General features: G+C 43.5%; 2 protein-coding genes across 2 annotated transcripts in view; one reads left to right on the forward strand and one right to left on the reverse strand.

Annotated features, from left to right (window-relative positions):
* Positions 1–722: 722 nt before the first annotated feature.
* On the forward strand, positions 723–4,703 carry LOC147423197 (ferritin-like catalase Nec2). Its single transcript, XM_086502013.1, has 3 exons — positions 723–1,134; positions 3,590–3,815; positions 4,021–4,703. Exons 1-3 carry the CDS (start codon positions 767–769, stop codon positions 4,402–4,404), a joined length of 978 nt encoding a protein of 325 aa, XP_086358139.1. The 5' UTR covers positions 723–766; the 3' UTR covers positions 4,405–4,703.
* Positions 4,704–5,542: 839 nt separating this feature from the next.
* The window catches only part of LOC147423198 (glucose-1-phosphate adenylyltransferase large subunit 3, chloroplastic/amyloplastic-like), a 50,359-nt gene continuing 31,389 nt past the window's right edge, over positions 5,543–24,512 (reverse strand). The window contains exons 4-15 of the mRNA XM_086502011.1: positions 8,822–8,914; positions 8,596–8,679; positions 8,462–8,517; positions 8,146–8,239; positions 7,891–8,003; positions 7,728–7,800; positions 7,295–7,375; positions 7,132–7,218; positions 6,951–7,055; positions 6,725–6,831; positions 6,555–6,615; positions 5,543–6,463 (exon numbers count right to left, since the gene is read on the reverse strand). Of these exons, the coding sequence (XP_086358137.1) occupies positions 6,362–6,463; positions 6,555–6,615; positions 6,725–6,831; positions 6,951–7,055; positions 7,132–7,218; positions 7,295–7,375; positions 7,728–7,800; positions 7,891–8,003; positions 8,146–8,239; positions 8,462–8,517; positions 8,596–8,679; positions 8,822–8,914 (1,056 nt within the window). The 3' untranslated portion in view covers positions 5,543–6,361. The remainder of the gene's footprint in view (positions 6,464–6,554; positions 6,616–6,724; positions 6,832–6,950; positions 7,056–7,131; positions 7,219–7,294; positions 7,376–7,727; positions 7,801–7,890; positions 8,004–8,145; positions 8,240–8,461; positions 8,518–8,595; positions 8,680–8,821; positions 8,915–24,512) is intronic.

Raw genomic sequence — 24,512 nt, forward strand, 5'->3', positions numbered from 1 at the left:
TCTAACAATTTGTGTTTTAACAAAGTACTTTGAACTTGTAATCTAGTTGACCTTTGCCAATTTGTTATTCAATGTCACAAAGGGTTTGGTCCCTTATAGCTTAGTTCATGTATGTGAGCATGCACACATGCTAGTCTGTTTTCCTGAGCACGTTACTTTTTGTCATCACACTATACGTGTGAATTGCCCTTTTGTCTCCTTTGTACAGAGGCCGACACAATACTCTCTATTAGAAAATTGGTAGCCCTACATAATGAGTGATTCACATGATAAGAGTCATTGAACTACCTGCAAATTACTTTTCAGCAATCCACAAACTCATGACATACTTGTACGCATCGATTAAAGTGAATACATTGGTGTGCACAACCTTAGTGGCCAGAAAGATCATGCATACCTCCTAGTCTACTAGGGTAGTACCTACATTCTCCTATAGGATGCACAATTTCTCACTAGAGAGGAAGTGTTTCAATGGTACAACAAGTATTTTTTCCTCCAGTCATGTTTTTATGATTAATAAATTGTGACATTTATATGGAAGGTGAAACAATGGTATGATGTGTACACTTTTTTTTTTTGGTGAAACTATATATGCATACATGAGGCATGGAGTGGCTAGAGCGTGAGAAGAGGAGAAAAGGCTTAGCACAAAGAGCATGGTTGAGTGAATTCTAAGGGAACTAATAACAATGTATATAAATCACCAAGAGCCATTGGGAGCTCTCACAAAGAGAGATTATATGAGGTAGAAGAACCTAAGATTAAAATGGAAGATCATAGGCTTTTCAGTTTGCATATAGTCTCTTTATTTGCATCCATACTAGGGTCTCACTATTGTGCAATTGCTACATATGGTGATCCATTTAGTAGATGTGCATATTTGCCATCCACAGGCACATATGTACCTAACCGAAACGTGACCCAAGAAGAAATTAACATCTTTCATTTTGCTCTTAACCTTGAGTTCATGGAGGCCGAATGGTTCTTATGGGCTGCATTTGGATATGGACTACATACTGTTGCTCCATATTTTGCCAGAGGACCTCCACCCATTGGTGTTCATCGCGCAAATCTAGATGAACTTACTCATAGTATTAGTGCCCAATTTGGTTGGCAAGAAGTAGATCATATAAGGTAAGTAGCATCCTTTCTAATCCAAAATAATTATCCTTTAAGAAAATCATGTTTTCAGCCTTGATTTTCTAAGGCAAACTAAGTAGCAACCAGGGGTTATTATGAATTTTAAGAAATTAATCGAGATTTATAGCTATGAAGCCTTAATGTTGACCTTGAAATTCAAGGCCCCACGAAATTATGACAAAGATTTTTAATTATAAAATAGAAAAGTTATAGGATTATGTTAGAATTAATAAGTGTATTATCAAAATATATATATTTTAGCCTCCCTTTGAAGTTTCCAAAGGACTTCCCAGGGGGAATCAACTTTCAATATTACCCATAGCAAGAGAGTTCAATAGGTATTTATAAAACCCCTCTACACACGCTTCACCACCGTGAATTAAAAGACTCCTTTTCTTCCATAAACTAGTAACCTTCTTAAAAACTTTATTTTCTTAACCCCTCTTGTACGTGTAGTGTAATTCTATACCTCTTTGAAATATAAAAAACCCCTCTCGGTGAACTCACATGCTACACTTATACATTTTTAGGTGGATCGCAACCAACCACCCCCCCCCCCCCCCCCCCCCCCCCCCCCCCCCCACCCCCAAAAAAACAAAAACCAAACACGAAAAGACCAATGCGGAGTAATTGCTAGACATTGATGCTAGCTACTAATTAAATGGGGTTGTGCCTTTTTTTCACAAATTAAACATATTGTGTTAACAAAGGAGGTATTCCAAAAATCTACTCTCTCTCTCTCTCTCTCTCACTCTCTCTCTCTCTCTCTCTCACACACACACACACACACACACACAAATGTGACTTAGATCATTGTTTGATGTGGTGTATAGGCTTCAAGCATGGAGATTTGAAAATATTTCTTGACTCGAATTCCTTTTTATGATCTATTTGTCTTTCTAGCCACCTCCCAAAAACTTGATAGTCCGTGTGAATTTTCATTTGCGAAATAGTAATCGTTTTGTAACACGCTCTCCATTCCTCAAGAATGTTTTATTAGATACATTAGTCTTGAAAAGCTTATTACGTTTTCACTTTGATTCGACAGGAAACAATAATACTGGATTGCATGGCACTAATTGACTACAAATCCTCCTTCGATTAAAAAATGGATATCATATTTTTTTAATTGATTAAAAAAGTTTTATGTGCTCAATGTTTCTTTGGTTGAGTGTATGTTTGTTATATTAAAGCTCCATATACGATTCAATAAATACTTGATAGCACCGAAAGGCACAATACCAAAGGGTATGTCCAACTGGGAGAGCACTTGACTTATACACACATGTTGCTAATTTTTCCGCTAACTTTGTGACAAGATCATTTCTAAACTCTTTTCCCCTGATCACTTACAAGCTCCAATGACACTCCAAGCTACATTCTAGATAACTTATCCCCTCCATTCTTTGTATGTGGTTGTTCCCTTGGAATATTTTATGCATCTATTTTTGGTATGCATGCATATATAAATACAAAAATGTCAATGGGGTTGTTTGTATGCTTAGGTGAGTAAAGACCCAGGGTTCAATCCCCAGTAGCACAATCGAAGAAAAGCATACACGGTCTTTATTTTTTACAAAGTCCCTTGTGTTTTGACAACTTCCTCCTCTAAATATTATTTTGGTAAAGTAGCAAGAGCCCATTCCTCATGACTATCTTGATGGCAACATGATGGAATGATGAGTTGCACTTGAGGAAGAGGAATCACTCCAATGTTGAAGGGAAAGAGCTTAAGCAACAAAAGCACAAGCTTGGTGTCCCTTTTTTCATGAGTCAGCTGAAGGAGACTTGGAATTTTCTCTTGGTGTCCTTTTCTTCAAAAGAGTGTTGAAAAGGACTTGAACCCTTGACCTTGCTGCTATGAAGCACGAGCAATACCCTTACACAGTGGCCTTTTCTCTTAATTGTTGCAATATGCATGTTGGTGGGGATCTATTTATGTCAAATTAAAATGTTTATAGTCGCATGCATTTAATCATACAAAACTTTGTCTTAGTCACAAAAAAAAGGTGAGATGTCATAACTTAATAACAGACACAAGGCATTGTCGATCGATATCACGTGATAAGAATATGTGATTGGACCGTCATTTCTTTCCTAGAGCAATTTGGGTGTCAACTTGACTCATTTCTTGATACATGTGAGGAAAACAATGTAAAGAATTGCAAGGGCTCATCATCATGAGAATTTTTTTCACAAACAGTAGTGCTTTCACTCAAAACTTCTATTTTGTTTAAATCGCCACATTGTGTTCATATATGATATTCCTTATATTAACCATTGTTACCTAAATTAATTTGCATAATAGGTGTTTTAAGTGATTCATTTCAAGGTGGTAAATACTTAGCTCAAACAAATGCATTGTTTGTAGAAGTTTAATGATAATTAATGTCCTTTTTACAATCAACATGACTGAAAAAATTATTTTATTTTATCTTTCATAAACTAGAGCAATATGGGAGACTACTGGCGGAATGCCTCGTCCCTTGATGGATCTGAGTGTAGATGTGTGGGCAATGCTAATGAATGAAGCTTTTGGATTCACACTTGAGCCCCCATTCAACCCCTATGAAGATGGCTTAAAATTTTTGCTTGGTAGTTACTTTATACCCTACATTGGCTTAACAGGATATGTTGGTGCCAACCCATCACTAACAACAGCAACAGCCAAAAGGGTATGTGAATTTAGAAACTATTTTGTATGTAATTAAACTTGGAATTTGTTTTTTTTTTTTTTTGGGCGGGGTGTGTGTGTGTGTGTGTGTGTGTGATGGGGAGGGGGGGGGGGGGGGGGGGGGGGGGGGGGGGGGGGGGGGGGGGGAGAGAGAGAGAGAGAGAGAGAGAGTGCTTTGCATACATAATGAGAGTGTAATTGTGCAGCTATTGGCAGGACTAGAAGGAGTGGAGTCTGGGCAGGATGCAGTGATAAGGGCATACTTGTATGAGAGGAGAAATGAACTGGTGAGTGGGTACATCTACACGGTGGCGCAATTCACTATTGCAATTTCCAACCTAAGGAACCGTCTGGGGATGACTGGGGTGGTGGATGAAGGGCTAGTGGTGCCCATTTGCTTGGGTGCCCACAGCTCCACCACCCAAAACGTGTTGTCCGCTGACTACTTCTCGCTCTCCTACTCCCGCACTCCCGCGCAAATCCTACGCATTCTATATGGCACTGGGAATGAGTCCTTCCCTGGTGCTTTCTACCCCCAAGGTGGTAATGGTCGCATTGCGAGACAATATCTTGATGGTTATCCATACTAACCACACCAATAGTGTAATAGGTTTATCTAGCTATGTATTTTCCTGATTAACCAAACTTCTTCTACAACCGGTAACAATGCACATGAAGTCATGGAAGCATGTCTCGATGAAACAACAGTGACACATAAAAGGCGACAGAGAGTAGGTTACAATGAAGCAAAATAAGTAATCTGTTGTATGGAAACACAATTACTTGGATTGACAATGTCATAAAACCTTGCAATCTTCCTCAGGTAGTTGTAGGCTTCCTACTAATTGTATCTGGATTTTTAAGCTTTAATACATATAAGTTGAAGCTTCATGCACTGTAAGCATATCAGCTCCTGGCTTTAATCATAACACCATAGTCAGCAGCATATTATTCTTTTAAATTCGTTTCGAAGTTCAGGATAAGTCTCTTGGTTGTGATGTCTTTATGAAATTTAGATAAATGTAATTCTAATTGTCATCAAGAGCTGCCTTTGGACTTCTTGAAATGCAGAAGCGGTTGTGGAGAGTGTGACTACTGACATTAGATAGAAACCATGTACGAGGGCAGTGGCTGTGACATATGCTAGATACACACTTTAGAGGCGGATGATTATCATGTTAGATCAGCACCCTGCTTGTCAAGTAGACTGTCGCCAAATGACTCCACAGCGGACCAAAAACATAGGTATGCCTCTTCTTGTAAGCGATCATAAATTGCCCTAAAATGCATGATGTAAGATTTCTGAAGAAAAGCTGCAAAGCAAACATACAAACCCATGCCTCTTATCACAATGATGGCCTTATTCTGAGTGCACATTACAGGAGAGCATAGCAACGGATCTCCAGCTAGATTCATGGTATGGTTTTTCTGTGAGGTAATGCAAGGCCCTATTTTCAATATAGAATGTAAGCAAGACAACCAGCTGATGAATAGAATATGTACGCTTCCACACATGGACCTAATGTTTTTTTCTCACATAAGTTTATTCACTGCAAACAGTAGTTGTCACACTGCCGCTCATGGTATCCAACAAATGGAATTTTGTGAAGATCTGGGACCTTTATGTATTCATCAAATCGAAAAAACTGTGACGGATCCATAATAGATATTAGATAAGCATCAGAATTAGAGACATTACATATAAACATTATCAGTGCATAGCAAACGAAAAGAAAAGAGCCAGAAGGTTCTGCATTTCACTGCGATTAATGATGGTCACAAACCAAAACACATCCCACTTACTCTCTCGTCCCACAATCAAATGCCATCACTTACAAGTAGTGCATACATTTGAATGTTTGCATGCATGCTTAAATTCTCTGCTTGCCAGAGATGGCACAAGTGGGTGACGAGTCACAATTCATTTCGTGAGTATCCATACCATTTCAAAGATGGCACTCTGTATTGCTCAAGATGTTAACCCCTGCTTGCCAAGGCTCATAATGCTTTACCTAATCGAAAGTTGCGTTCGACAGGATATAAAGTTTTACAAAAGAATATAAGAAACTGCCTCATCCATTATTTGAAACTATTGCCATTTCAGGTGACTAAATTATATGTTGTATCTGTTTCTTGCTTACATGTATCCACCTAAAAGATTCTGAGCATATTGCGAAAGCTCAAACATTTCATGATCAACTGTCTGTGGATATTGATCAAGACCATCAATATGCATCAGGCACATGACTACCTCCACTTGAAATCAACCTTGTACACCGTCATTTTCCAAGGGGATCCAGCCTTGCACGCCAGCAACAGCCCAAAAAGAAAGATCACCAAGCAAGCCTCTTTGCAACTCCTTGTGTGTGCGTTGACACCATTGGGTCACATGACCAATATGAAGAGGGCACCTCATTCAGCAAAAAATTTGGTTTGCTCCTGCTTTTGCTTTATGGCAGAATACCTTTCCCTAAAATACACCCTGTGGATAAACTTAGGACAAACAGAGAACAAGGAATTTCAATTGCAGATTTAGAGGGTCTACCCTCAAACCGCAGTCCCATCCTTGATTGTAGAGTTTTTAAGAATAACTGTAATGCCAGAGCGAATGTAAAACCCATCTGCAGACCTATCTCCTTCCTCAACATTCTGGAACCAGGGTAGACGAAAATATGAGCTGACATTCAAACTTCTCATCGAATGGCATGACCAACAGGTCCGAATCATGTGCAGTGCTTACCTCAGAATTGACCAGCATTACATTCTTCCCAATTCTAGCATTCTTGTCAATGATGCAATTTCTGCAAACAATGTCAATTTGAGAAGATTAAGCATAAACTAATAAACAGTCTTTCAAGTATAGAAGCTTCAAAAATTCTACGACGCATGCAAGGGACGATAAACCAGCACCTTATTTTGGAGTTTTCCCCAACTCCCACTGGCACTTTCCCTTGAGCAAGAAGGGCAGCACGCTCAGCGTCAGTTTCATAATAATCAGCACCGAGCATGACGGTGTCCTGGAATTTAGACCAATTTGACACTCAGAAACAGAGCGGGATGGTAAATCTATGCCTCTCAAAACACCACACACACTTCGCTTATGGTTCGAATCCAACCTACGCTAGCTATTTCTTACCTTCAAATCTACACCATTCTCAATGCGAGACCTGATACCCACAATTGAATGCTCGACCGAGCATTCCCGCAGGAAGCATCCATGTGAGACAATTGAGCCTAATATCTGTAGACATGAGTCGGATGAAATTGCTCAGTTTAAAAAATAAATGATTGTATGCTATCCTCAAAATAGCCTTCACCTTGCAGCAGTCAACTTTTGTGGGTGGAAGGTAACGAGCAGATGTGTATATGGGTTTTGAAGCATCATAAAAGCTGAAATTAGGTGGCTGCAGCATTCAAATTGTCCATGAATAAGAATCACGATATAGTAGTGCAATTTGATTCAAACCTATCCTCAGGTACCTGAGCAGTAAGAGCCAAATTGGCTTCATAAAAGGATCTTATAGTTCCAATGTCCTCCCAATAGCCATTAAACAAATAAGCCTGTCCAGATGCAGCTTCAAAAAATTAAATCTCAATAACCAGAAAAGATGACAAATGTTATGTATGTGGTATGTCAACGAGGCAGCTCTTATACAGAACTCTACATAGGCCTTCATCTGTTCTTTAGTCCTATTTATGTTTGGCTTTGACAGGTTGATGATCAAGATGGGCCCTAAGTAGCTTAATGTTCCAGGCTAATATTAATCAGGAGCCACACACAACCATCGGATTGATCTTAGTAGCCAAGTAAACTTTTACATATATAGCACCCTCCTGAATGACATGCAATTATTAGAGCTACACATTGAAACCAGTAAAAATAAATAGAACAGTATAAACAAGCAATCCTTACCTTTACATTACATTCTTTGGTAGAGGCAGGAATTATTTCAGAACCAAAATCATTTGCCGTGGGATACCGCCATCTGCATTATTTCAGATTTCAAATTTAAAAACCCAACAGTTGGAAGTGGCCAAAGACTGCTCAGATCAAACGGGCACACGAATCAGCCTACCTAAGGAGTTTCAAAAGAATATCCTTTTTGAAGACATAAACTCCCATAGATGCAATGTAAGGTGTCTCTTTTGCTGCCTCCGGGGACAGGCCTAGAACAGTAGTGTCAACCTCCTGATGTAAGAGACAAGTAGCAATGTCCTGATGAGTTCATAGATAATAAACCCAATTTATATGAAGCTAAGCAAAGCTGGCACACTACTGAAAAGCACAACCAATCAGTTGCTTGATCCATACGCATTTCAAATGGACTTACCATAGCTTTGAGATCATCTCCTTTCGGCTTCTCAGAGAAATATAAAACACGGCCTTTACCGTCAATCTTCATCAAACCATAATCTGAAGCTCGGCTGCATCAATCAAAACACACTAAAGAATCAGACTGCTGGGCAATCAGTAACTTATGGTCCCTAACATCATAGAAGGAGTTCAATACATATGCAGGTATCCAAAACACTACGACACAGACTGCATTATGCCTCTGCAAGAAAATAACATTTGGCTTTACTACACAATTAATAAACGGTTTTCTAAGTGTATAACACTTAAAGAGTTGTACAAAGCCCATCTACCTGTCATCTATGGGGACACAAGATATTGTAATATCAGCATCGCTGTCCTTATGCTTCTGCAAACACACAATGCATTTCCTTATTATAAGACTTTGAAGGCATGATTAAGTGCCCATAAATTTTCAACAGTGAACCTGCACGAAGTCCATGTAGTCCATGCGATACAGATGGTCACCAGAGAGAATAACAACATGCTCAATACCTGCATTCTTAGTATCCTGTAAGCACTCCCACATACTTCTTGATGTTAAGCACGTGAGTCTAGACTTCCTCTATGGCTGTCCAGTTAACTACCAAAAGAAAACCTTGCGCAAAACTTCTCTTTTGCTCAACTTGAAAACAGGTTTTTAAAAACAGCACCTCAAAAAGCCATGTGAACTGTCGCACGGCATCAGCAGTGCCTTGAAACCAGCTCATCCCAGCCTCTCCAGGCCTTTGTGTGGCTGCCAACACCTAAAACAATCTTACATCAACTCAACAAGGCATTAATCAATTATGTGTCCTACCATGAGAAGATTATTCCAAAGTTATACTTAACAAATATCTAAGCTTAAAACAACAAGTATCTAAACTAACAATCTGATAATTGCATTGAAAATCACATCAAGTTTGCTGGAGTAAAACAGAAATTACTAGATTCTAATCTCAACCATTCAATGTTTATAACATGAAATTGAAATTATTTTAGGAACACACATCAATTTTGGTGAATTGAAAAAGGAACCAGTTAATTGAATGAAGATTGAATTCTGTCAAACTTTGAAAGATTGCTTTCCCACCCAGAGTACAAAGATCCCTGCTAATATTTTCAGTGAGTTTGGCTGCACAAATCCAGCATGTCTACAAAGACATCAGTCGCTGATCAGATCACATTTCTGTTGAGTTCTCAGATACAAATCATGATCATTGTCACCATTTAGCAATCACGTCCAGACCGCGCTGATCTTTTCACGGATGTCTTGATCTACTAGATCTTGTTACTATCAGATTCATATCCTTTCTTTTCACAATTCAAGCTAACCATGCCCATGACCATCCCCACAAGACAGTACATTCACAGAGCATGCAATTCACAAAATCGCTTTTGAACACTGTTTCAATCATTCAATCTGGCCATCTCATCTTTCCAAACTCTTCATGCACTCACAATAGTATCTAGTCATCTCATCTAGAGAGAAATCTTGATGCATTGGACATTCACTTAGCCATCACATCCAGATTTCGCTCATCTCTAACAGACGTCTAGATGCACTAAGTTCAAATCATTCATCACATAAAATGTTGCATACATTCCATCTTTTCATCACATACCCTAACAATACACACATGAAAGAGCAAATTCAATTCCAAGTAATTTCCAATGCAATGTACCTTTTCATAAAGTCATTCGGTAAAATATTGTCAGCTTGTTAGTATCCCTACAATCTCAAGGAGAAATTAGTGACTTTATTCAATCTAGGCAAGCTGTGACAACTTGTGTAGTCCGTACCGCACGAGATTCAACCTCCTGATTCATCGGTAACTTTCAACAGACACTGCTAATAATCCAAAAGCTTCAAGGTACACCTCAAAAACTGAAGAGAATCTGTGAGGTTCTCTTCCCCCATCCACTTTGCATCAAGAGCCAGAAAAACTTGCCCTTGACTAAACCCGTCACGGACCTAGCTTACCTTTTTTGTTCTTTTCTTGTGCCTTGTGAACTGTTGGTAGCCCTGCTAGCCTCCCCTATCCACTGGCACCTCAATATGAATCATCAGAATTCTCTAGCTGATTCCCTAGCTTCTTTGGAACTCTCTGATGAACTAGCATGCATACCAAAACCTTTCTTGGCATGGCCCATAAGTCTCTGAATAAGTCAGACTTCTTTTGCAGACAATACTGTCAAATCTCTTTGGAAATCCACAGCAGATGCGCTCAATCTAGTCCTTCAAAATGTCCTCCAAAATGAGGACACTAGGAAATAGATATCCCAAAACCTCTGGCAATAGTCATCCACAGAATCTTCTATATTCATTCTCATATGATGTAAAGCCGTGATGACATCTTCTTCATATTCTTCCATTATTCAGGTAAAAGTGAAAACTCTCTTGAATTTTACCGACTTCTTAGGTGCTTCTCTGTCCAACAACAAAGCAGACCACCATGTTTGTGCGTTTCCTTTCAAGTAAGATACCGCCCTTCATACCTTGGAGCATTCCGAAAAACGACCTCCCAAAAAGGTGACGTCGAACTACTGTATGAATTCAAGGGCTCAATGGGTGTCCTGGTAGCTTGAATATGTGTCAAACTTGACTACTTTGTCTTCTTGTTCTTTTTCTCACTGTCTAAACTATCAACAAGGGAAGGGGTCTCCTCCTCTAAACTGCTAGATGGCTCCCTGTGACTTCTAGATTTTTTCAAGAATCTGCTTTTCTTTCTTTTTCTCTGCTTTTTCTCATCCTCATTGGAGCTAGAGGACGACAAAGTGTCAAAACTCTTTGAAGACAAAAAACTTGTGGTGGATATTTTATCCTAAGTATCAGTATTAGGGCTCTTGCTGCATTCCATCTCTGCAAGTTCACTGTATATATGGTCCTTACGTTTCCTTCGGATCTCTGTTACTTTTTTCCTGAACATTATGAGTGTTTTTTGAGTGCTTGATATTGCCATTGTCCACGCTTTGGATGGAGTGAAGCTCTTTGAGAAAGCCTGCACCCATATTGCCTTAATGCTACTCTGTACCTCCTCCAATTGAAACAATGAGGTGTCTGTGTGGAGCCAGTGATTCCTAACTTTCCTACATTTGTCGTCCAAGGTTATCACTAATGGATAGTGGTCGGAAGTACAGGACGTGTGTCTCGGTTTGGCTTTGCTTCTATTAAAGCTTCTGGCAAGGGAGGTGCTTATATAGCATCTATCTAATCTGGTTTTTCTAGCATTGGGGCCTTTGGAATAGTTTTGCCATGTGAACTCTCTAGGTGACCCAACATCCCACAGATCGAGGTGTTCTTTAAGTTGATTCCACTCTCACGTGCACATGGCTCTCTGTGCCACGTGGACATGCTTCATGTCACAAAGTGATGACGTGGCTACCGACAGCAGAAACCCTAATTTCTGCCAGAAACCCTAAAATTCCTGCAAACCCTGATTTCTGCCAGAAATCCTAATTTGCAGAAACCCTAATTTCTGGAAACCCTAACCCTAACTGCTGGCTGAAACCCTAAAGTGGCTGGAAACCCTAAAAGCAGACGGCAAATGCCACATGGCAGCAGTACGGACACTTTCGGATTTTTCGGAGCTGAAAAAAAGCAGCAAGCGACGCAAAACTGCAGCTTTTTGGCTACGCAAATTTGAGTTGTGAGAGAGAGAATGGATATGCTTTATTTTTACGAGAGAGAGTGAAACAGGCCCGTAGGGCGGTACGCGTTGGCTTTCACCCGAAATTCTTTACTTTAAACACACACACAGAGCACTTTGCAAAGAGAACCTGCGACGGGAGTTAACACTTGAATACACACACGGCTCGGAAGCTAGAATGCTCTGAGCAGACGCCGACAACCTGTAGGCCCCAAAATTGGCGCCCCTTTCGGTATTTCTTTATTCTTTAGGAGGGTAAATTACAAGGTAAGGTCCTGGGAATCCTTCACGTGTATCCACCTAGATACCATTTGATTTGGCCAAATTTCGGCAACATAACAGCCCCAAAACTTGCGCGAAACCAATTCCCCTACTGGAACTCGCTTGCACTGTCATATACCCTCTGATTCCTGTCCAAAAACAGTAAATTCAGCACGCTGTATTTATTGGTTTTTGCCCTGTTTTCAGCCCCAAACAGTCCCCTAACTGTCCTTTGCCAGTGGGACACGATTCCCAATGATCCTGGCGTCCGTATGGCTGAAAAACAGTCAAATTACAGCGCATACACAGCGCTGATTTTGCACCTGTACGGTGAGGTTATGACCCTCACCAGTGCCTGCTTTGGAGCAGCAGTTAGCTACCCCTGTTCCTGCTCAAGGAGGCTCTTGCCTCAGCACAAAAGCATGAACCCACACAACTGTACATCAGTCAAATGAGTAGCCCTCTTGTGGGGCATCACATAACTGCACGTAGGGGAGAAAGAGAGCAGTATGTAGCGTGCGGGGCATCACTCCCGTCACCATACTGTGCATAGAGGGCAAGGTAAGCATTCCATAGCTTCTGTACCTGTTACAATCCGCCTGTGGCTGAAAATGGCGCCCCCTTTGATGATATGCAGCTCGTTTTTGCCTCCCAGAGTGGCAGAATCGCTCACAAGCTGACACGTCGCCCAGTTTCCGAGTTTGGGCTTTCCCTGCTAAAAATATCTCAACTGGTGCGTCAGTTGACTTCGCGGCAGAGTTGTAAAGTGTTCCCCTAGTCATACCGAAGGTAATGACGCGAACACATTTCGTGGCCCAAAATAGCAGTTCCCTAAATTTTAGGAGATGCTTCCGTTGGGCTCCCACTGGTCTTCTGACCATCTATCCTCATTGGGACCGCATCCAAAAATGCAATGTGGCCCAACTGTCGGATACTTTTTGTTGGTAGTCCCACCTTGACTTTACGCCTTAATTGAGTTCACTTCCTAGTATCCACCAACTTGCTAAGTGCGACGGGGGGACCTATATGATCTTGCTCTGAGCCTAGACATCCTCTTACCATACGAATTCCAGTGCCGACCCCTTCCCGTCTGCGGGTGAATCTACCGTTCACATTGGCCATACAATGTCCGACCGTTTGCTACATCAAAAAGAGGGTCTTAAACAAATAAAATAAACCCCATTGGAAAGAAACCAACAACCAAGGTTAGCAGTTGCCACATCTCTGTGACATGGTTAATAACTGCCACGTCCTCGTGACATACCCCCCTCTTGAAATCGCAAACGTCCTCGATTGCATACCATAAATACACGCCACTGATGATCTTGTGCTATTAACACTCTTTTATCATCGCATGTATCCGCAAGAAAGGTCGTAACATACATAGATACAAATGACTTAATGAGGCCTTCATACTTTTGCCATTTCCATCTATGGCACTGAATTCATATGTACATTTGATGTACTAGCTCTATCATTACCCCTCCTTTGCACACGTTGGGTTGGGGCATAAGTAGGCTGTAACCCAAAGGCTTCAAGGTAAAGCTGCAATACATTTGGTGACTCTGACAGTTCATGCTCTTCCATCCACTTTGCATCCATAGGCGGATAGTTCTTGAACTTCACCAAATAGCGTCTTGCAACTTGTCCTTTAACTTTTCTGTCCTTATGTGCCAAAACTTGCTCAGGTACCAGGATCTCATCAAGTTCCTCAACTTCTGGCTGATCCTCAACTGGCATATCTTCTGGCACATCACCCACAAAGGGTCTTAGAAGACTCACGTGAAACGCATTATGAATCTTCCACGCATCAGGCAATTTCAGCCTGTAAGCCACATCGCTGATCTTGTCAAGCACTTGAAAAGGCCCATAGTAACGCATGCTGAGCTTAGGAAACAGCCGTTCCTTGCCCTTCATCTTCTTTAATCTTGCCTTTTCGAACCTTAAGAGAACCCAATCACCAGGTGATAGTAGCAATTCACGACGGTGACGATCAGCAGCCTTTTTCTGTTTTGCCTGAGTCTTCTCCAAGGCAACTTTAATCTTCTTATACATCTCATCCATGTTCTCAACATATCGATCTGCCTCAAAGATCTTGTCCTTTGTGTGCAAAATGGGAGGAACCTTTTTGCCGCCTTCAACAATTTCAAAAGGTGCTTTGCCAGTAGACGAATGCACCGTATTATTGTACGCATACTCAAGCATAGGCAAATACTGTTCCCACTTGCCCTTATTATCTGACACATAGCATTTCAGCAGATCTAAGACAGTAGAATTGGCCTCTTCTGACTGTCCATCAGTTTGTGGATGAAACGAAGACGAGAACTTGAGCGTAGTACCCATGTTCTCAAACAATCCTCTCCAGAACAAACTGGTCATGCGAGGATCACGATCACTGATAATCGATTGTGGCATACCATGGTACTTAAACACATTGTACATGAACAAGCGTGCCATCTGATCAGATTTTATCTTCTTCCTGACAGGGATAAAATGGGCCTGCTTGCTGAACCTGCAAATAATGGTCCATATACCATCATTCCCTGTTGGCGTCCTTGGAAGATCAAAGATAAAGTCCATAGCAATGCTTTCCCATGGCTTATCCGGAATCGGCAGTGGTTGTAACAACCCTGGTGCCTTTTGCCTGTCAAACTTGACCTTTTGGCAAACTATGCATGCTCGCACAAAGGCATCCACATCTCTCCTCAAGGTAGGCCAATAGAAGAACGTCTCTACCGCTTTAACTGTTGCATCAATGCCACGATGCCCTGCATACGGTGGGACATGACTCTCTTCCATGACCTTATGTCGCAATGGCCTAGTGACACAAAGTCTGCCATGCATCATCATAAAACCATCTCTGAGGAGGTAGTGCTCGTGATGTTGCCCCTCTTGTAACTGTTCAAAGATCCTTGCAAAATCTTCATCAGCAGTATACTGTTCCTTCATGTCATCTAACTCATGATGATAAGGAATTGACACAGCTGAAATTTGTGGCTTTCTTGATAACGCATCAGCCACAACATTCTTCTTGCCTTCCACATGCATAATCTGGAAGTGGAACATGGAAAGAATGTTTGCCCATCGCATATGCTTTTCGGATAACTTTGACTGTGTCAAGAAGTATCGCAAGGTCTGATGATCTGTTTGGACAACAAAATCAGCACCTAAGAGGTAGTGCTTCCAGCTAGAAAGCGCATGAATAACGGCCAAGAGTTCTTTCTCATAGACTTGCATAGTCCTCTCTGGCCCTTGCAAAATTCGGCTTTCATATGCTACTACCCGTCCATCTTGCATTAGCACTGCTCCGATGCTACTGCCACACGCGTCACATTGGACCACAAATGACTTCCTGAGATCTGGCAAAACAATAATTGGATCTGAAGTCAACTTTTCCTTTAAGAGACTAAAAGCTGAAATCTCTTTTTGGGTCCATCTGAAAGTGACCTCTTTCTTTTGCAATGCGTGAAGAGGCGATGCTATCTCTGCAAAATTTCTGATAAACCTTCTATAGTAGGAACACAATCCCAAGAAGCTTCTGACATCGTGCACAGTCTTCAAGTCTGGCCATGTCTTGATAGCTTCGACCTTTGCGGGATCCATTCTAACACCATCCTTTGAGACTATGTGGCCCAGAAAGTGGATCTCTTCAAGGAAGAATTCACTTTTCTTAGGATTGACAAGTAACCTGTGACTGCGCAACTCTTCGAACACAATGGTCAAGTGACGCCTATGCTCCTCTTCATTCTTCGAATACACAATCATGTCATCGAAGAATGTTCCAAAAAACTGTTGATACGAGCGGAAAATCCGGTCCATCATTCTGTTGAACGTGGCAGGAGCATTTGTTAGCCCAAACGGCATCACTAGAAACTCATAAAGACCAAATGTCGTTCTAAACGCAGTCTTGTGCACATCCTCTGGGCTTATACGAATCTGATGGTACCCACTCTTCAGGTCTATCCTGCTGAAAATTGCAGCACCCTCTAAACGATCGAGAATATCATCAATGCGAGGAATAGGAAACCTATTCTTGATGGTATTCTTATTCAACGCACAGTAATCAATACACATGCGCCATGAGCCATCCTTCTTCTGCACTAGGAGCACTGGGGAGCAAAAGGGTGAAGAACTAGGCTGAATCAGCCCTTTCTCTAATAACTCCTCAACCTAGCCCATAATCTCTTTCTGCTGCGCCGCACTAACCCTGTAGGGAGGTCTATTTGGTGGGCTACACCCTGGCACCAAATCTATCCGATGGTCCTCAGGTCTCTCTGGCGGTAATTGCGACGGTAATGAATCAGAAAAACAATCACTAAACTTTTGCAAAAATGCTGACCTTTCTTTATCTAACACAGATAAATTTGACTGATCCCTATCTGAGACATCACGTGCAAAAATCAAGTACACAGAAAGATTATTCTTTATTACAGAAGTGATAGCAGAAGCAGATACAATAGGGACTGGCTCTCCTTTAAGCTTTACATCCAAGATGTGAGTTTTGCCCCTATGCTGTACAGTGATCTTTTTGTTGTAGGCATCCAAGACTCCATGCACTCGGAACATCCACGGGATCCCCAACAAGGCGTCACAACCTTCCAGCGGCATAATGTAAAACTCTTCAGTGTCCACATACGACTGAATATGCAGACGCAGTTTTCCAATGATGGGAGTAACACACTCTGAGTGGCCAGGACATGCCAACCCTGCCTCTGCTGTGTACCCCATCTCTTCAGCTTTGATGCCCAGCTTCATAGCTAACTCTGGTGAGATAAAGTTGGCTTTGGCACCTGGATCAAAGAAGATGAGTGCCGTCTGATCCCTAACTTTACCCCATGCCCTGCATAACTCACTGGCATCTGTGCTGGGCCTGTCACCCACCATGTCTGGCACTAAACCTGCCGTGGGTTTAGGTTTCTTGCCTTTCTGGTCTTCTTTATCCTCTGAGTCAGCTGGCCTTTTCCTTTGTGGACAATTGATAGAAATATGACCAGGCTGCTCGCATATAAAGCATTTGTTCTTAGCCATTAGGACCTTCTTTTCCTCGAGCGACTTGCGCACAAAAGGCTTCCTTTTCTGTTTCTTTGCCTGCGCTCCAGAAGTCCCAGCTGAATCCTTGTCTTTGGTGGCCTGTTCAGACCCCTGTGACGCATCAGGAGCCGTTTTCACAAAGGGCTTCTTCGCTGAATTTTTCTTTTGCTGCCCTCCTTTATCACTGCTCGGAAATCCACTGTCCTCTCCTTTCAACAGGGCAAGACCAGTGTTCGCAACTTCCATAAGCTGAGTAAGGGTAGCCACTCTATTCTTTGTACAATAATCGCAAAGCCCTTTAGGCAACCCACAACAATACTTCTCTATCTGCTCTGTCAGTGGCACAAATCTGTAGGAGGTCACTGAGAGTAATGCTTTACAAAACCTCCTATTGTACTCCAGCAAGCTCTTGCACGAAGCTGCCGTAAGCTGCTGCCAATCTGTCAGGACATCGGCTTCAAATTCATTTGATAGCCAAGCAGATGCAAACATTTGCTTGAAGTAAACCCAAGTGGCGGGTGCCTGTCCTTGCATTAACAATGTCGTCCACCATGTAAGCGCATTGTCCTTTAAGAAAGTGGCAGCTTTCCTAACCTTCGAGGCCTCTGTAAAATTCCCTCCCGCATAAGCTGTATCAAACTGCTGGAGGAAAGTGAGTGCCTTTGTCTTGTCCTCGAAACCACTGAAGGTACTGAACTTTACCGCTGCACCACCTTCTTTGTAAGCCTTCGGCTTCTCTAGTGCCCCCAAATTGTCATACGGAATGGTCTGTAACATGGGCACTGTACTAGGCATGATCGGCACGTGTTGGCCATTCACATTTTGCGTCAGAGGTGCGATATCTGGCTGCTGTCCAGAAAAACCAGCCATGCCAAAATGACCCTGTCGCACCCCACACTGGCCCTGGTTGCCGTGGAAACCTTGCTGCATGCCGATAGTACCATACATGGGGTTTGGCATGATGCCTTGCATACCCCCGAACACTGTTCCTGGCATGTACGGCTGACTTCCAGACGCATAACCAGCCATACTTTGGAACACTGATCCACCCCCGAAATACCCAGGATGTACCGTGGGTGGTGGAAAAACTGAGTGCATAGCCTGGTATCCAGCTCCCTGTCCATTCAAGACAGCATGCTGGCTCTGAAAGGTGGCGGGCTGAACTGGCATAACCTGTGGAATAGGCGTTCTAGCCACCTGTTCAAGCACGGGAGGAATCTGCTTTGGAGCCCCCGACTCCGCAACATGCGAGTGTTCCCTTTCCTCCTGCGCCTCATGAAGTACCTGGGCTTGAGCTTCAACAAGCTCCGTACGCGGCATAGGTTGCCTATTTTGCTGTTGCACTGGTGGCGCTTGCAAGAATTCCATAAACCTCGGATTCTGCACCAGCTGCGAAAAGACATTCACCGCGGCAACTAACTGAGTCTTAAACGCATCATCCTCAAGTTGCCCTGTCATAAAGCCCTGTACTACTGCAGGGACATTCACGTTGACAGGAGGTACAGACTGACGTGGCCGTGAGCTCTCGCCAATCTCAAAAACCATAGGAATCTCCTGCCTGTCCTTTTGGAGAGGAACCCTCTTCCATAATTCCCTTCCCCTTGTCGGCCATAGTGTAATCCCCGCGTTCTTGCACTGTGTGTCTTTACCCTGAACAATCCAGGCTCACTCTTTGAGGAAAAAGTGATTGATATCCCGGCAATGGAACCATGAAACCGGCCCATAGGGCGGTAGGCGTTGGCTTTCACCCGAAATTCTTTACTTTAAACACACACACAGAGCACTTTGCAAAGAGAACCTGCGACGGGAGTTAACACTTGAATACACACACGGCTCGGAAGCTAGAATGCTCCGAGCAGACGCCGACAACCTGTAGGCCCCAAAATTGGCGCCCCTTTCGGTATTTCTTTATTCTTTAGGAGGGTAAATTACAAGGCAAGGTCCTGGGAATCCTTCACGTGTATCCACCTAGATACCATTTGATTTGGCCAAATTTCGGCAACATAACAGCCCCAAAACTTGCGCGAAACCAATTCCCCTGCTGGAACTCGCTTGCACTGTCGTATACCCTCTGATTCCTGTCCAAAAACAGTAAATTCAGCACGCTGTATTTACTGGTTTTTGCCCTGTTTTCAGCCCCAAACAGTCCCCTAACTGTCCTTTGCCAGTGGGGCACGATTCCCAATGATCCTGGCGTCCGTATGGCTGAAAAACAGTCAAATTACAGCGCATACACAGCGCTGATTTTGCACCTGTACGGTGAGGTTATGACCCTCACCAGTGCCTGCTTTGGAGCAGCAGTTAGCTACCCCTGTTCCTGCTCAAGGAGGCTCTTGCCTCAGCACAAAAGCATGAACCCACACAACTGTACATCAGTCAAATGAGTAGCCCTCTTGTGGGGCATCACATAACTGCACGTAGGGGAGAAAGAGAGCAGTATGTAGCGTGCGGGGCATCACTCCCGTCACCATACTGTGCATAGAGGGCAAGGTAAGCATTCCATAGCTTCTGTACCTGTTGCAATCCGCCTGTGGCTGAAAATGGCGCCCCCTTTGATGATATGCAGCTCGTTTTTGCCTCCCAGAGTGGCAGAATCGCTCACAAGCTGACACGTCGCCCAGTATCAGAGTTTGGGCTTTCCCTGCTAAAAATATCTCAACTGGTGCGTCAGTTGACTTCGCGGCAGAGTTGTAAAGTGTTCCCCTAGTCATACCGAAGGTAATGACGCGAACACATTTCGTGGCCCAAAATAGCAGTTCCCTAAATTTTAGGAGATGCTTCCGTTGGGCTCCCACTGGTCTTCTGACCATCTATCCTCATTGGGACCGCATCCAAAAATGCAATGTGGCCCAACTGTCGGATACTTTTGGTTGGTAGTCCCACCTTGACTTTACGCCTTAATTGAGTTCACTTCCTAGTATCCACCAACTTGCTAAGTGCGACGGGGGGACCTATATGATCTTGCTCTGAGCCTAGACATCCTCTTACCATACGAATTCCAGTGCCGACCACTTCCCGTCTGCGGGTGAATCTACCGTTCACATTGGCCATACAATGTCCGACCGTTTGCTACTTCAAAAAGAGGGTCTCAAAATAAATAAAATAAACCCCATTGGAAAGAAACCAACAACCAAGGTTAGCAGTTGCCACATCTCTGTGACATGGTTAATAACTGCCACGTCCTCGTGACAAACACAGTCCCAAGAAGCTTCTGACATCGTGCACAGTCTTCAAGTCTGGCCATGTCTTGATAGCTTCGACCTTTGCGGGATCCATTCTAACACCATCCTTTGAGACTATGTGGCCCAGAAAGTGGATCTCTTCAAGGAAGAATTCACTTTTCTTAGGATTGACAAGTAACCTGTGACTGCGCAACTCTTCGAACACAATGGTCAAGTGACGCCTATGCTCCTCTTCATTCTTCGAATACACAATCATGTCATCGAAGAATGTTCCAACAAACTGTTGATGCGAGCGGAAAATCCGGTCCATCATTCTGTTGAACGTGGCAGGAGCATTTGTTAGCCCAAACGGCATGACTAGAAACTCATAAAGACCAAATGTCGTTCTAAACGCAGTCTTGTGCACATCCTCTGGGCTTATACGAATCTGATGGTACCCACTCTTCAGGTCTATCCTGCTGAAAATTGCAGCACCCTCTAAACGATCGAGAATATCATCAATGCGAGGAATAGGAAACCTATTCTTGATGGTATTCTTATTCAACGCACGGTAATCAATACACATGCGCCATGAGCCATCCTTCTTCTGCACTAGGAGCACTGGGGAGCAAAAGGGTGAAGAACTAGGCTGAATCAGCCCCTTCTCTAATAACTCCTCAACCTGGCCCATAATCTCTTTCTGCTGCGCCGCACTAACCCTGTAGGGAGGTCTATTTGGTGGGCTACACCCTGGCACCAAATCTATCCGATGGTCCTCAGGTCTCTCTGGCGGTAATTGCGACGGTAATGAATCAGAAAAACAGTCACTAAACTTTTGCAAAAATGCTGACCTTTCTTTATCTAACACAGATAAATTTGACTGATCCCTATCTGAGACATCACGTGCAAAAATCAAGTACACAGAAAGATGATTCTTTATTACAGAAGTGATAGCAGAAGCAGATACAATAGGGACTGACTCTCATTTAAGCTTTACATCCAAGATGTGAGTTTTGCCCCTATGCTGTACAGTGATCTTTTTGTTGTAGGCATCCAAAACTCCATGTACTCGGAAGATCCACGGGATCCCCAACAAGGCGTCACAACCTTCCAGCGGCATGATGTAAAACTCTTCAGTGTCCACATACGACTGAATATGCAGACGCAGTTTTCCAATGATGGGAGTAACACACTCTGAGTGGCCAGGACATGCCAACCCTGCCTCTGCTGTGTACCCCATCTCTTCAGCTTTGATGCCCAGCTTCATAGCTAACTCTGGTGAGATAAAGTTGGCTTTGGCACCTGGATCAAAGAAGATGAGTGCCGTCTGATCCCTAACTTTACCCCATGCCCTGCATAACTCACTGGCATCTGTGTTGGGCCTGTCACCCACCATGTCTGGCACTAAACCTGCCGTGGGTTTAGGTTTCTTGCCTTTCTGGTCTTCTTTATCCTCTGAGTCAGCTGGCCTTTTCCTTTGTGGACAATTGATAGAAATATGACAAGGCTGCTCGCATATAAAGCATTTGTTCTCAGCCATTAGGACCTTCTTTTCCTCGAGCGACTTGCGCACAAAAGGCTTCCTTTTCTATTTCTTTGCCTGCGCTCCAGAAGTCCCAGCTGAATCCTTGTCTTTGGTGGCCTGTTCAGACCCCTGTGACGCATCAGGAGCCGTTTTCACAAAGGGCTTCTTTGCTGAATTTTTCTTTTGCTGCCCTCCTTTATCACTGCTCGGAAATCCACTGTCCTCTCCTTTCAACAGGGCAAGACCAGTGTTCGCAACTTCCATAAGCTGAGTGAGGGTAGCCACTCTATTCTTTGTACAATAATCGCGAAGCCCTTTAGGCAACCCACAACAATACTTCTCTATCTGCTCTGTCAGTGGCACAAATCTGTAGGAGGTCACTGGAGTAATGATTTACAAAACCTCCTATTGTACTCCAGCAAGCTCTTGCACGAAGCTGCCGTAAGCTGCTGCCAATCTGTCAGGACATCGGCTTCAAATTCATTTGATAGCCAAGCAGATGCAAACATTTGCTTGAAGTAAACCCAAGTGGCGGGTGCCTGTCCTTGCATTAACAATGTCGTCCACCATGTAAGCGCATTGTCATGTCACCAGCGTGTGACTACTATCTATCCTTTTTGTTGATTTCTTTCTTATTATCTATTTACTTTCACTTTTTGGAAACACCCCTCGGGAAATCTAACTGCCCTGCATTGCATAGCTAGTGTGGAACTGTCCAGAGGGAGTCCAGGCCTGAGGGCAAGAGAGCACTAAGGTTGGACAAGGACTATGGTTAGCCAAGTGGGGTCATTGACTAGCCAAAGTGGAATCCTTTGCTACAGAGGCTACATTTCAGTTTTGGATGTGGCCACAGTGTACAAAGAGGGTCGGATGACCTAGAAAGATATAATGGCAGCATCTCCTAAAATTTAGGGAACTGCTATTTTGGGACCTGAAAATGTCTTCGCGTCATTACGTGCAGTTTGACATGGGGATCATTTTGTTACTCTGTGGCCAAGTCAACAGAGGCTGCAGGTGAGATATTTTTAGACCCGAGGGTCTAAAGCGGGAAAATGCACAAATGAGTGACACTTGGCACTCTGAGGCCAGTTTACTACTTATAGAGAAGGCAAAAACGTGATTTATAGCTGGGAGGCTCATTTTGCAAGTCTCTGTCACAGGTTAAGAGCTATGGAGTGCTTGCTTTCCCTCTTATGCACAGTGCGGTGCCAGGAGTGATGCCCTGCACGCTACGCACTGCCCTCTCTCTCCCCTTTGGCAGTATGTTATGCCCCTCTAGTGGGCTCTTCATTTGACCAATGTACAGTTGTGTGGGTTCATGCGCGATTGCCGAGGCAAGAGCCTCTTGCACAGGTACTGGATTAGCTAGCGGCTAATCCCCCCGCAGGTACAGGTGAATTCGGAGAGGTTTCACGCCAGAAATCTCGTCCGATTCAAAGGGCAAGTAGCCCTACAGGTGCGGGAGCTCGAGGACTTGCTAGGGATGCGACCGGCACGCGAAACGGAGCCCGAAACAGTGAATTACAGCCTGCTGTGTATTTTTGCAGGTTTAGGGTTTTGGCCCTAAACGGACCCTAATACCCCCAGGAGGTTCGGGGACGCAAGGGGACCGCTGTACAGGCGATCTGGAGCATTTTCAGGGCTGAAAACAGAGAATTCAGCGTGCTGCAGATTCTCGCCAGGTTTTGCAAAGTGCCCGTATGCGTCGGGAAAGTCAGTCAATGCGTGGGAATACTGACCGTGAAGGGTTCTAGTACAGTTATGCTGCCGAAATCGGGCTGGAACAGTGGAAATTCAGCCGAGTTTGTGCGGGGCAGCTTGTAGGAACCACAGCGTTTATTCCCTCTTATGAACAATAAAGAAATACCGAAAGGGGCGCCTAAGTTAGGGGCCAATATGGTGTCTGTCTACTCATACAGGTGCAATCTAGCAGCCTGTATCCCTCTCCCCTTTGTTGTGTCTTGAAAATACAGGTAAAATAGACGACTAATAATGGGTGAAAGCTAAATCAAGGTTTAAAGTAAAGTCTACCGCCCTTTTTGGATTGAACAGGCCGGTTTCATGGTTCCATCGACGGGATTAAATCACTTTTTTCCATAGAAGTGAGCCTTGGGCAGTTTTCGGCTTGAAGACACAGGGGATCATAGACGAGACACAGGGAATTGTAATTATGGCTGACAGACCAGATGATGTGACTGAAGAGGTTTCCTCTTCACAGGGTCAACAGACACATGAAGTGGGTGAGTCCTCAAGACCACCACAGACTGATGATGATATATTCAGGACCCAGTTGGCTACTGCTGTGGCTATGTTCACACAAGTAATGCAGAATCCGAGGTTTTTAGCCTTTCTGCAACCTCCGGTTCCGTCTCAGCAAGTTGGGTCACTGGATCATATTCAAAAGCCTGTTAAGGCTCGAACACAGGTGATTCATACCGCACAGTCAATGGAAACACCTGTACACTTGACGGAGAACATGCAGTCTCCACAACGTATGCCTAAGGTGCAAGAACAGGTGGCTGAGATGCCAGTTTTTCAAGCTGTACCAATTCAGCCCGCCACCTTTCAGCAGCCTATAGCTGGTTCTAATGGGCAGGGAAGCAACTTACAGGCTATGCAACAGGTCTTCCCACCACCTTCAGTACACCCTGGCTATTTTGGAGGTGGATCGGTATTTCAGAGCATGGCTGGTCATGCACCTGGAAATCAGTTTTATACGCCAGGAACAGTGTTTGCG

Source organism: Adiantum capillus-veneris, chromosome 26 (assembly GCF_014529385.1).
Source record: "Adiantum capillus-veneris isolate H3 chromosome 26, ASM1452938v2, whole genome shotgun sequence".
Lineage (NCBI taxonomy): Eukaryota > Viridiplantae > Streptophyta > Polypodiopsida > Polypodiales > Pteridaceae > Adiantum > Adiantum capillus-veneris.